We start from the raw sequence: 14,599 nt of genomic DNA on the forward strand, positions 1-14,599 counted from the left end.
AAAAACGTGAAATGTGAAATTTGGTTGAGTAATAGCAGTAAACTTGAAAATGCATACTTCACATGTTTAGAACTGTTAATTAGTGCCATGTTTAGCCCTCTCATATATCTGAAAACATTTTTATTTTATTGAAAATAATATTTGCTTTTTGAACATGAAAGTGACATAATAGGTTCTCAGTGCCTGTTGATAGGAATATTTTATTTCCTGTGAGTTATTAGAGAATGTGTAGCAACTTCTGAACAATAATAATAATTTCTTGTCTTCATTTCAGAACACATTCTATTCTGCAGGAAAAAATTATTTACTACGTATGTGCAATGGTAAGTGATTGTTTTTAAAATGTGAATGTTTCTAGGAAAAAAACAGACAATTGAAACTAAACACCAGTGATAACATTTTACAACTAGGTCAGTATCTTCATTTTTAAGTAACAATCTGTTTTATTAAAGCAGATTATTTACTTTAAATTAAGCTGGCTCTATTTAGGGTATTTGGAGCATAAAATTAACAAAAAATAAATAAATAAACTGAATAATTTATTAAAGCTTACATTGCCCATGCCAAGCTTGTTTTGTTCCTTTTTAAAAAAAAAATACATTTTTGGGACAATGGTTTCTACCTGATTTTTTTGAGAACTACCTGACAAACTGGTTGAGAAACTTAGGTCAGGTTGTAATAAACAGAATGATTTCTTCTGTGTAACCTTCATTTCCATATATTGTTAGATCTCCTTAGACGATTATCCAAATCCCAGAATACAGTCTTCTGTGGACGAATTCAACTCTTTTTGGCCAGGCTTTTCCCTTTATCTGAAAAATCAGGTAAGCTTTTCTACATTATAATAAATGTAGGAAAATCTTTTCAAGTTTTTAATGGATTAGGATCTGCCTATGGTAATGGGAAAAAGAATAGAAAATTGTCAACCTTATTTTCTTTTACTTATGTTGTTGTTAAGTGCCATCGAGTCGGTTCCGACCCATAGCGACCCTGTACAGGGTTTCTGAAGGTGTAAATCTTTACGGGAGTAGAAAGCCTCATCTTTCTCCCGCGGAGCGGCTGGTAGTTTTGAACCGCTGACCTTAAGGTTCGCAGCCCGATTCGTAACCACTACGCTACCAGAGCTCCTCCTTCTTTTACTTATACTTATATTAATCTAGTGTATAATGTAAGGAACCCTGGTAGCGCTGTAGGATAAGCACTGAACTGCTAACCACAGGGTCAGCAGTTCAAACTCACTAGCCACTCCACAAGAGAAAGATGAGGCTTTCTGCTCCTCTAAAGATTTACAGTCTCGGAAGCCCTATACAGGATCACTGTGAGTCTGAATCAACTCATTGGAAATGTATTTGGTTTTTGAGTCTTGAAACAGTATCATTGGCTTTATTTTTTTGTTGTTTTTCTTGAGACAATATACAGAAGCAAAACATAAATTCAACCATCTCTGCATGTACGGTTCCATGACATTGATTACATTCTTCAATTTATGCAGTCTTACCCTCCTTTTCTGGGAACCTTGGAGTAACACTATAAGATAGGCACTGGACTGCAAAGTTGGTTTGAACTGTCAGGTTGTTAGTTCAGACTTACCAGATGCTCTTTGGAAACTATACAGTGTTGCTATGAGTTGAAACTGACTCAGTGGCACTTAACAACAACAACAACCCTCCTTTTCTACTTAGTGATGAGCATCAAAGGCCACAGCCTTCAGTATGGGTTCCATCTTACGTAAAGAAAACAAAAATCCTCACAACTGGACCAATTAATAACATCATCATAAATGGAGACAAGATTGAAGTTGTCAAAGACTTCAGTTTACTTGGGTTCACTATCAACATTCATGGAAGCAGTCAATAGTCAAGAAATCAAATGACTTACTGCATTAGGCCCATCTGCTGCCTAAGACCTCTTTAAAATATTGAAGAGCAAAGATGTCAGTTTGAGGACTAAGGTGTGCCTGACCCAAGCCATGGTATTTGTATTTTCAGTAGTGTCATATGCACTTTCCTATGCCTGTGAAAGTTGAACACTGAACAGCGAAGACTGTAAAAGAATTGATGCATTTGAGTTACGGTGTTTGAGAAGAATGTTAAAATTACTGTGGACTGCCAGAGAAAAAACAAATCTGTGTTAGAAGAAGAATATTCCTTAGAAGCCAGGATGGTGAGACTTTATCTCTCATACTTTGGATATGTTACCACTAGGAACATGTCGGTGGAGAAGGACTTCAAACTTGGTAAAGTGGAGGGCCAATGAAAAAAGAAAAGACTTCCAATGAGATGGATTGGCACAGTGGTAGCAGCAATGGGCTCAAGCATAACAACAATTGTGAGGATGGTGCAGGACCAGGAAGTGTTTCGTTGTGTTATCCTTGGGGTTGCTATGAATCGAAACCAGCTCAACACGTAACAACAACAACCCTCCTTTTCTGAGTTGTTCCTCCCCCATTAACAAAAAATCACTGCCTCCTAATGTTCTTATCTAAAATCTTTTGAGTTGCTGTTGTCAGTTTGATCCTGTATAATAGGTAGACCTTGTTCTATAGGCAATGTTCAGTTTGTCAGTTTAATCCTTATAGATAGCGTAGTGGTTATGAATCGGGCTGCTAATCTCACGGTCAGCAGTTCGAAACTATCAGCTGTTCCACGAGAGAAAGATGAGGCTTTCTGCTCCTGTAAAGATTTACCTCCTTGAAAACCCTGTACAAGGTCGTTATGAGTCGGAACTGACTCCACAGCACATAGCAACAACAGCAAGGTAATGTGCTAGGCAGACATTCTTTACTAGTTAAACTATTGTTTGGTTTTAAGAAGACTTTAGAGGATGTTTTTGGTTTAAGGTTTAAAGATTATCTGATGGCAATAATTTTAGGATTTCATCCACCCTCCATGACTCTAGAAAGTCTGGGTTCTGTGAAAATCTGAAATTCTGTTCTACATTTTCCTCTTTTTGATTTAATTCTTCTGTAGAATCTTTGGTCAAATGTTCAGTAATGGTAGCTGGGCACCATCTAAGTCTTTTGGTCTCATGGTAAAGGGAGCAGTTATTCATGGTGGTAATTAGCCACACATTCCATTTCCTCCTCCTGTTTTTCCTTCCTGTGTTGCTCCAGATATATCGAGACCAGCTGTGTGGCACTGTAGGATAAGCACAAGACCACAGAGTTGGTTTGTACTGCAAGGTTGGCAATTCAAACTCACCAGCCACTCTTTGGAAACACACACTATATAGGGTTTCTATGAGTCGACCACCACCACCAGATAGCTATTGGAGTCCTGGTGTGGCCTTGTAGGATCAGCACTGGACTGCTAACTACAAGGTTGGCAGTTCAAACCCACCAGCTGCTCTTTGGAAACCCTATACAGGGTCACATCGCTATGAGTTGGAACCTACTCGATAGCACTTAACAACAACAGATAGCTGCTTACAACTTTTTAAGACCCCAGGCACTACACAACAAACTAGGAGATAGAACAAAAGTTCTAACAAGTTTACTAGGCCAGTTAACTGGGATGTCCTATAAAACCATGATCCTAAACTTCCAAACCAAATAACCAAATCCTATGAGGTGTTTGTTTGTACATAAGCCTCAGCAGCTACTCTTTTCTGTTTTCTTTGTCATTGTAAATATATTTCTCAGACAGTTTTGCCAAGTCACCTTTTTACTGATATACAACTCTATTGTCCCTAATTACAATTATCTACTGTACATCCCTACTCTTAATTGACATTTCTTTTTTATCGTCCTAGCTGTGGGAATCTGACATAGCTTAATTTTACAACTGCCTTCTCTAGTTTAGCAGATGTACTCAAAGCAAAAGTGACTTTGAGTGCTGGTCATACATTGCTTATCTTTCTTACCTTCTACTCGATTTTTGCTAACTAATTCCTCAGTTTCTTGTCAACTCTTAATTGTTTTTAACAAAACCATTTTCTATTTTATTACCTAGAGATATGCTATTTAAATGATGTAACGTTATGTAAATGTCTATAGAATTGTTTATCCAGGTTTTTGTTGTGTGTAGTTAGAGGGTTAATCTGAGTAATTTCCATTCTTGACAATCTCACTTTAATTGCCTTTTTTTAAGCAGAATTATTGAACTATGATTCACATACGGTTGATTCATTTAAAGTATGTAATTCATTTTGTTCAATAAATTTACAGGATCGTGCAACCACTACCACATTTCGTACCCCCTAAAAAAGCATCCTGTATCCAGTAGCGATTGCTTCCTTTTTACTTATACCTTTACGTTTCTCCCTTAAGTCCAGTTGTTGTTAAGTGCCTTCGAGTCTGTTCCAACTCAGCGATTTTGTGTAGGGTTTCCAAGGAGCGTCTGGTGGGTTTGAACTGCCGACCTTTCAGTTAACAGTTCAGTGTGTACCCTACAGTGCTACACCAGGACACCCTCCTAATCCCTAAGCATCTTTTAATCTACTTATTAGTTCTTATAGATTTTCCTATTTTGGATATCATATATAATCATAGTATATAGTATTTTGTGACTAACTTCTTTCATTTAGCGTAATGTTTTCCGTGTTGCATATATTAGTTCATCTTTTTTTGTGTTTGTGAATTGAGAAAAGGTTTACAGAGCACAGAGCACATCATGATGAATTGTTTTACATTCAACAATTCATATACTTCATTTCATTACAAAGATTGCAATCTCTTCCATGTACCATCAACTAGCATTATTTACCTCTGTTCACTTTAACTCTTGCATTCCTCAGTACGTCTCTTCATCTTTCTTCTGCAAACCTCCCTCATGTTTGTGTATTGAGGAAGGGAAAATCATTCCTTTTTTTAATGCCCAATGTATTTCACTGTCCAGGTATACCATGTTGTATTTATCCATCAGTTGATGGATGTTTCATTTGTTTGCATTTTTTGGTTATTGTGAATAATACTTCTAAATGTTTGTGCACAGATTTTTGTATGGACATAGTTTCATTTCACTTGGCTACATATCTAGGAGTAGAATTACTGGGTCACATGGTAACTGTGATTAACTTTCTGAGGAACTGCCAGACTATTTCCTAAAGTACCTGTGTCAGTTGAGTATTCCACCAGCAGTGAGAGTATGTGAGGTCCAATTTCCCTACACCTTTGTCACCTCTTATAATTATTTGACTTATGGCATCATGATGGGTGTGAAGTGCTTTTGATTTACATCTCCCTGGTGTGATGCTGTAGGATCAGCACTGGGTGTAAACCACAAGGTTTGTAGTTCAAACCCACCTGCTGTTCCTTGGAAACCCCATACAGTGTCACTGAGTCAGAATTAACTCGACGTCACTCTACAACAACAGTTTCATATAGTGTTGTTCACCTCTGTATTCTCTGTGCCACTTAAACACGTGATGAATGGTTAAAAGAGTTCTATCTCTTGTTGGATAAAAAGTATATAGCCTCATAAGGACTAATTTGTGGACTGTTTGAAAGTGACAAAATATTAGAACAAGGTTTCAATTATCAACCCTTCTTTTATCCTTTCTGGTTGTCTCCAGCCCTCTATTATTACTTTTTAAAAATCTTTTTTGTGGAATGCCAAATGGGGCTACAGCGTACCCAGTGAACAAGGCTTCTTGCAGAGCCTTTGCAATACATAAAACTGTAGGTAGAAACCCTAACCACATCCAGATCTCCAGAGATGAGAAATCTTCACTTGAAAGGATGAGCAGACCAGCCTGGAGCGGCTAGAAGAACAAAAGACACTGCTTGAAAGAAAGACCTACAGGAAAAATACAAAACAATAGAGGCGGAGGAACTGTTACTACAAGAACAAACAAATCGCTTCCCTAGGAAACATCAAGGCAAGTGGTCAGATCCTCTTAACACAAACCCCCTTCAAAGACTAAGACTAAACGGAAATACATGCTCTGATTGGTGACCACACGTATCACTGATAGGGGGAAGAGGGGTAAAAGCAACAATGAAGCGGCAAGCTAAGCCTTACAATGTTCAGTGGGCTTCTGTGGACCCAGTTGGGGACCTGCTTGGCAAGCAATGTGAAGAGACCTGGGGACTCTTGGGCCCAGAGTCAGTGGCATGGCCACGGAGGACTCGAATAGAGAGTGGAGCTACTGGCTGATGGGAAGAGAGGGCATGGGCACAAGAACACCCACACTTGCAGATAGTACCCACGTGACCTGGACTGGATGACTAGATGATCAGAGCACAACCAGGAGAAGAAAGAAAAGGAAAAAAAAAAAAAAGTGAGCTGATACAATCTGATGAACTTGACCTATACCTATGGATGCAGTGACTCAAAAGAAGGAACAAATCCTTACAGCAAGAATCATTTCCACCCCCTCCACACACAGAGTAGGCAGAGATGGGCCACTTGGACATTGGATACCCTAATGGGGAGGGGGGACTACAAAGGCAAGAAGTGACTGGCTTACAAGCTTTCAAGAGGGAACCTAGAGCTAGGGGGCATGGAGGAAGGCAGAATCTCCAGTGAGTACTATCCAGTCTGTCTAGGCGGAGCTGATGAAATGAACTACAGATGGGTAACTCGTGATACTGTAGTGAATAATGGTTTCAGGACTGAATTTGAGGGTTGGAAGTGCAAAGGTGGACGTTTTATAGCAAGGAAGGGAGTGATTATTTCTCCAGTCTAGGAGCAGAGGTCTCAAGGACCATCAACGGAGAAGAGCCGAGAGCGGGACCCTACCCAGAGAACCAGAGATCCCTGAGATGGAGACAGAGACAATGACGTGGAGTGATGAAGCAGCTGGGGACTTTGGATCCAGAAAGGGAGTGGGCCTGTGGGCCGAAGACTGGGCGTGGGGGGGTGGAGGGTGGTGGAAGAGTAGAGGGTGGGTTTCTAGGATATGCATGAAGGGGATTGGAACCATGGCAATGAAATGATGTATGATGGAATGAATGTAAAACTAAAGTTCTCTCATGTAAACATGTAAACTATCATATAATTCACAATAAAACATTTTTTAAAAAAATCTTTTTTTTGTCTTCAGTATGTTGTTGTTGTTATGTGCCGTGGAGTCGGTTCCAACTCATAGTGACGCTGTACAGGGTTTCCGAGGCTATAAATCTTTACGGGAGCAGAAAGCCTCATCTTTCTCCCACGGAACAGCTGATAGTTTCAAACTGCTGACCTTGAGGTTAGCAGCCCGATTCCTAAGCACTATGCCATCAGAGCTCCTTCTGATATGTAGTATAGGGTGATGGAAATTTTTAACTCTTACTGAGATGTATGGCATGTACTATAATGAGTAAATAATATGTAGAGAATAGAAGTATCTTAAGTGGTCTGTGCTGTGCTGATGGCCAGCCAGGCTTAAACACGAATCTTAATATCTTGATTTTACAGCCTAGGTTTTTGTTTTTGTTTTTTAACCTTGTAGACTAAAGAACAGTTGCAAAGATAGTATAGAGAGTACCTGAATACCCTTCATCCAGCTTCTCCTAATGTTACTATCCTACATAACCATGATCTAGTTACCAAACTCAAAGTAGCACTGGTGTATCACTACCAATTAAAACTACAAACTTTAGTTGGATTTTCCCAGGTGTGTTTGTTTTCTTCTTTTAATTTTGGTAAAATGTGTGTGCATGTGTATATACAGAAGGTAAAGGACACGTAGGGGGTGCAGTGGTCCAGTGCTCTGCTGGCAACCAGAAGGTCACCTGTTTGAACTCACCAGCTACTTCCCAGGAGAAAGATGTGGCAGTTTGTTCTTTAAAGATTTACAGCAGTTTGACTCTTGTATAGGGTCACTGTGAGTCGGAAATAACTCAACAGCAATGGGTTGTTTGTATACATTTATCTATGTAAATAATAACGTTTGCCATTTTAATAATTTTTAAGTGTATAATTCAATGTCTTTAATTGCATTCACCATATTGTGCAACCATCACCACTATATTTATCTAAAAATTTTTATCACCCCAAACAGAAAGTCATTCTTAAGCAATAACTTCCCATTCCCCTTTCTCAGCCTTTGATAATTACTAATAAACTTTTATCTGTATGCATTTGCCTGTTCTAGGTATTTTACATAAATGGAATCTTACAATATTTGTCCTTTGTGTCTGACCTATTTCACTCAACATAATGCTTTCAGTTCATCCATGTGGGAATGTATATCAGGACTATGGCTGAATAATAATTTTGTCATATTCATATATCACATTTAATTTATTCATCCATTGATCCCCATATGCTTAATTTCCTCCTTTTGGCTATAGTTTGAGTATATATCCAGGAGTGCTGGGTTACATTCTTTTTTATTTTGGAGTCCTGGTATGGTACTGTAAGATAAGTACTTGACCTCAAGGTCAGTTTGAAGTGCAAGATCGACAGTTCAAACTCACCAGCTGCTCCTCGAAACTCTGTACTGGGTCGTGTGAGTCAGAACCGAACTCATTCGCACTTAACAACAATTCTAGTTTTTTAACTTTTTAGAAAATGCTAAAGTGTTTCCTATGGAAGCTTTCCTGTTGTACATTTCTGCCAGTAATGCATGAGAGTTTCACTTTCTCCACATTTCTGTAACAGTTAAGGTTGTACATGCTTTGGGTTAGAGCCATCTTAATGAGTGTAAAGTGGTGTCTCATGTTTTTGACTTTTATTTCTCTTAGGACTAGTTACACTGAGCTTCTTTTTATGTGTCTCCCAATTTAAGAGTTTCTCAGTCTTTGTTATCTTTTTGACATTGACATTTTAGAAGGTTTTTTTTTTTAAGTCAGTTTTTATTTTGTGCAATCTCTCAATTTGGGGGATATCTGATATTTTTTCATGCCTGGATTTGGGTTGTGTGTTTTTGACAAAAATACCACAGAAGTGGTGTTGTGTCCTTTTTAATGCATCGTATCAGGGGTTCCTGATGTCAGTATGTCTAATTACTAATTTTTGAAGTGGTGTCAGGAGTCCTGGTGTGCTGTAAGATAAGCATTAGACCCATGCTAACCTTAAAGTTGGTGATTCAAATCCACAAGCCACCTCTCAGAATCCCTATACAGGATCACTATGAGTCAGAACTGTCTCAATGACACTTAACAGCAACAACAACAAAGGTGGGTGGTGTCTGTCTGGTTTTATCTGCTATAAAGTTACTGTTTTTCTTTTGTAATTAATAAGTAATTGGAAGGAGATACTTGGAGGCTATATAAATGTTCTTTTTCTCTTAAACTTTTCCCCCGAATTTCTCTCATGCTATCTACCTTTTTTAAATTGGAATTTTTGTAGAAGGAAGAATTGTCTCTTCTATTCCATTTACTCATTACTTCAATTGAAGACTAGTATTTAGAAGCCAAGCTCTGGGCCCTAGATATGCTGTTTGCTGTTGCTACGGCTTCTCATCTCTCTCAGTGGACAGAGCTAATAAATAGATGTATGTATATTAACCCATGTATGCACATATGTCTATGTATTTCTCTGTGTGTATATATTGTTGTTATGTACCATGAGGCTGATTCAGACTCATAGCAATCCTGTATTGGATTTCTGAAGAATGACTAGTGGGTTTGACCCACTGACATGGTTAGTAGTCCAGTGCTTGCTTATCCTACAGTGCCACACCAGTACTCCGTGTGTGTGTATGTGTATGTATGTATATATATATTGCTGCTGTTGTTAAGTGTCGTGAAGTTGGTTCTAACTCATAGTGACTCTGTATAGGATTTCCAAGGTTTAAATCTTTGTGGTAGCAGAAAGCCTTATCTTTCTCCATGTATACACATACATAAATATATATATATATATGTTGTGTGCTGTCAAATCGGTTCTGACTCAGCAGTCCTGTATAGGGTCTCTGAGAGTGACTGGTGGCTTTGAACTGCTGACCTTGTGGTTAGCAGTACAGTGCCTATCTGACAGCACCACACCCAGGCTTATATGTAAATATATGTGCACACACACACAGACATATATTTGAGGGGTTTTGTACTCAAAAACTGTGAGATCATACTGATACCTCTCAGTCCAAACCTGCACCATTAGACCTGCTTATGTATAACTTTGTTCTCTGCCAATGAGAAACCTGTCTCATTAACTATAATAAATTTACTTATTTATTAACAACCTTTTTTTTTCCCTTAGTTTTAGCAATCATAAATTTATTCATAAGAGGCTAGAAGTCCACAACAACAGGGGGAGGCCAGAATTTGCAACATAGTACAACATGGAGGATAATCATTTCATATCTCAAAATGGAGGGCAATTGAGTAATATCCTGGATCGGACATAGTGGCTGTCAATGGAAATGGGCCGCCGCCCTCACTCCTGCAATGTCATCTTCAGATTGTTCATATAAACCTGAAGATTTCCAGGGTGGAGAGTACCTTGTAGGTCCATGGAACAGGAACCTGGAGGAAGGTATACATGCAGAGTGGGAGGGTTTGTCTCAACAGGCTCTCCAGGACAGCCCTGGAGACTAGGCTTCCACAGGAGCTGAGAGTGAGGAGCTGGGAGCAGCAGTGCAGGGTAGGCAGAATAGCAATGAGCTGGGAGTCTGTGATGCCACACCCACCCAAGTCCAGGACGTGAAGGGTCTCAGCATTGAAGTCAGTCAGGATGACACAATAACCTTACTTTTTATTGACTATGACTTAACATTTGTGCTTTAGCAAAATGACCAATTGTTAAATATTAGATTCTGTGAAATTGTTTTTGAAGATATATGAATAAGAGAATCAACTGTTTTTGTTACAATGTATGTAGCTTCTGTGTACTCTAAAGACAGCTTTAAGAAATACATTTGAGAAACGATTTGTAAATCCACTGGTTTTATGCCTTACTTGATCTTTTGTTTAATTTTGGATTTAGCATTTTATGTGTTTTGATTATATGATACTAATTATATTCTTAAACAAGTTTAGGTATTTCACAAATTTGCTTTGAAAATCTTTTTTTTTTTTTTTTTTAAATAGGTCTTAACTTGCAGAGTCAATTTAACCTGGAAAATGTCACTGTTTTCAATACCAATGAACAAGAAAGCACTCTGGGTCAGAAGGTGAGACGGATATGAAATCTTCTAACAGAACTAACATACAAGTTTGTTATGAAATAACATGTGAATAAGACATATGTTATTTAGAAAATTTAATTAACATGTATCTTTGTAAAAGATTCAAATAATGTAGAAACAAATAAAATAAAAACAGAGCGACTTTGTAATCAAAGTCCCAAAGAGAACTACTCTATTCTTTAGCCTAGGATTTATTGAGTTTATGTGCAAATAAATATGTAATTTTCCCCAAATATTAAGTCATAATTCATATATCACTCATACAGGCATACCTAGAAATACTGTGTGTGTGATTCCAGACCACTGCTGTAAAGTGAATATTGGAACAAAGCGAAGTCACGTGAATTTTTTTGTTTTCATTAAGTGTGCAATAGCATTATGGAAAAGTTTGAAATATTGTGAGAATTAGCAAAATGTGACACAGAGACATAGATTAGGCACATGCTTTTGGGATAATGCCACCTGTAGACTTGATGCAGATGCCATTTCCCAACAGTATTTGATGCCACAAGCCTTCAATTTGTGAAAAACAGTATCTGTGAAATGCAACAAAACAAGTTCAGGTACATCTAAACTGTATCTTTTAGGATTTTTTTTTTTTTGTTTTAACAATGTAAAATGAAAACATTTCTGTACGGGTAAATTGAAATATGCCCCAGTCTTTTAATGGGTTATTATAAATCTTTGAATGGATGGATTATCTATAATCCCCTATCATTGGGCATTTACATAATCTTTCATAATGAAAAATAGGTAGAAGTATTGTGTGTGGTTATTGTTGTGTGCTATGGAGTCATTTCCATTTCATAGTGACCCTATATGACAGTAGAGTAAGTTTTCCTAGGTTGTACTCTTTATGAAAGTAGCTCACCAGGTCTTTTCCCCCTTCTTACGCCTTAGTGAGTTTGAACTGACATATGTTTTGGATAACGTCTGAGCACTTAACCATCATACCATCAGGGCTCCTTAATACTGTATATGCAAATACCCAGTTGTGCAGGTGTCTCCTTAGGATAACTTTTTATAAAATTACTGGGCCGAAATATATGCATATTTCAAATTTTTATTACTGTTACCCAGTCATTTCTCAACAGGGTTGTACCCATTTTTACTGCCACTAAAGGAGCTCTGGTAGCGTAGTGGTTACGAATTGGGCTGTGAACCATAAGGTCAGCGGTTCGAAACTACCAGCCGCTCCGCGGGAGAAAGATGAGGCTTTCTACTCCCGTAAAGATTTACACCCTTGGAAACCCTGTTACAGGGTCGCTATGGGTCGGAACCGACTCGATGGCACTTAACAACAACAACAACAATGGCACATAGTGTGGCGCTGTGGGTTAATTAATGTACCAGATTGCAAAGCCATTTGAACTGCAAGGTTGGTGATTCAAGCTCACCAGCTGCTCCTTGGAAACCCTATACAGGGTCGCTATGGGTCGGAACTGACTCAATGGCACTTAACAACAACAACAATGGCATATAGGAACTCCTGGTGTTGTGCAATAAATTAAACATTGGACTGCTAACCACAAGGTTGATGGTTCAAACCCACTATCTGCTCCTTATAAACCCTAAACTGGGTTGCTTTTGAGTTCTGTTGTGTGTAGGATTGCTATGAGGCAGAATCAACTTGGTGACATTTAATAACAGTGGCACATAGAGAATGCACTGATTCGCAACAACACTGAAAATTATCAGGTTTAAAAAATCTTAATTGATGTAGTTGATAAATATTCTTGTTTTAATTTGTAGTTCCTTGATTATTTATAGAGTTGGGGGACTTTAGTTTATTCTGTGAATAACCTATTCACACCATTTGCCTGTTTTGCTATTGAATTCACTTTTTCTTATTGATTGTAATAACTACAATCATTATTAGTATATTGTCTTCCATGTGTTGTGTGTTATTGGTGTGGGTTTGTTTTTTTTCTGTTTATGGGTTTTCTGTAAAATTTATGGTGACTTTAGTGTGTAGAACTTTTATATTAGGATGTAATGTTATCACTTGTTGGTCTTGAGTTTTAAATCTTTAACCTAGCCTAGAGTGTTGGGGTTTGGAATGTGCTGAATTGTAATTTTATTTATTTCTGAATGGTAAACTAGTTATCTCACAGTCATTTGCCTACTGATTTTTTTTAAAGGACATCAACTATAAACAGCTTTTTTAAAAATATCATTTACAATATATCTACGACACTCAATGAGTTGGCAGATTTCTGGTACATTCAGCACCTACTCTTCATTTAGGGACAAGCTGATGCAGCTAATATGTCACTGTAAAATAATCATGCTAGTTTATTCTTTAAAATATAATCATAATACGGAAATGATGTTGTTGACGTTACTTAAGAATTTACAGAAACTTGGCCTTCACCTTTATATATCCTTTAGCTGCTTGGACTGTTCCATATAATCTCCTTATTTTGAAATTTCCACCTTCAACAGGCACATCCACTGTTTAAGAGTTCTTTATTGTTCATGTTGTTGTTGTTAAGTGCCTTCGATTTGGTTACAACTCATAGCAACCCTTTATAGGTTTTCTGAGGAGACATTGGTGCATTTGAACTGCCATCCTTGCAGTTAGCAGTCCAGTGCTTATCCTACAGCACCACACCAGGACTCGGTTTTTAGAGTCCTTACTATACTGATGATTTTCTGAGTTCTTCAAAAATTCATTGTATATACTCATATTTCTAAAAGATATTTAGTTATAGATCATTCCCAAAGAGAATCTACTAGATGTGTTTTGAGAATTTCTGGTTTAATTCTTTCCACTATATCTTCATGACTGTCTTATAGTATTCCCACTGCCTTAAAGATTGACTTTGATAGTTAACTTCACCTGGACTTCCCTAATAATGGTTGTTTGATGTGAATGACCTAGTATTCCAGTCTTTATTCTTAACAACTGCTCTATAACAGACTATACAATTTTTTTTTTTCTTTTCAATTTTAGCACAGTGAGGATAGAGAAGAAGGAATGGATGTAGAAGAAGGTGAAATGGGAGATGATGAAGCACCGATAACTTGGTGAGTTTTTAGACTATAAGATTTCTTGATTTATTAACATAATACTTTAAGCCCATTGCCTTTGGGTATTGGGTTTTCGTTTTAGTGAAATCGATGGGATAAGAAACCTTCTTTCACTCCTCTCCTACCTTCCTATCATTTGTTTTAACTCATCCTCTATTTGTTTTTCTTTTTCATGTTATTTTGTATTTTCTGTAGCTGGTTTAAGAAGTGAGGAAGAGAAAAGGAGTCCATGAAACAAAACTTAGATATACTAACACTCTTGCAGGTGTCTGAGGCCAAAAAATGTCATCAGTTATAAAAATTTCCATTATTACTGTCCAGAAAATCAATGTTGTTGTTGTTGTTAGGTGCCATCGAGTCGGTACCGACTCATAGCGACCCTATACACAGCAGAACGAAACACTGCCTGATCCTGGACCAACCTCACTACTGTTGCCACGCTTGAGTCCATCGATGCTGCCACTTGGCTAATCCATATTGTTGGGGGTCTTCATCATTTTCTCTGACCATCCACCTTACCAAACATGATATCCTTCTCCAGCGACTGGTCCCTCCTGACAATATGTCC

General features: G+C 37.8%; 1 protein-coding gene across 1 annotated transcript in view; it reads left to right on the forward strand.

Moving 5' to 3' along the window:
• THOC1 (THO complex 1) overlaps positions 1-14,599 on the forward strand; it is a 77,998-nt gene that overhangs the window by 13,396 nt on the left and 50,003 nt on the right. Inside the window, exons 6-9 of the mRNA XM_006867281.1 lie at positions 275-323; positions 729-824; positions 10,901-10,983; positions 13,955-14,028. Coding sequence (XP_006867343.1) covers positions 275-323; positions 729-824; positions 10,901-10,983; positions 13,955-14,028 — 302 coding nt within the window. The remainder of the gene's footprint in view (positions 1-274; positions 324-728; positions 825-10,900; positions 10,984-13,954; positions 14,029-14,599) is intronic.

The sequence above is a fragment of the Chrysochloris asiatica genome, unplaced genomic scaffold, assembly GCF_000296735.1.
Source record: "Chrysochloris asiatica unplaced genomic scaffold, ChrAsi1.0 scaffold00103, whole genome shotgun sequence".
Classification (NCBI taxonomy): Eukaryota; Metazoa; Chordata; class Mammalia; order Afrosoricida; family Chrysochloridae; genus Chrysochloris; species Chrysochloris asiatica.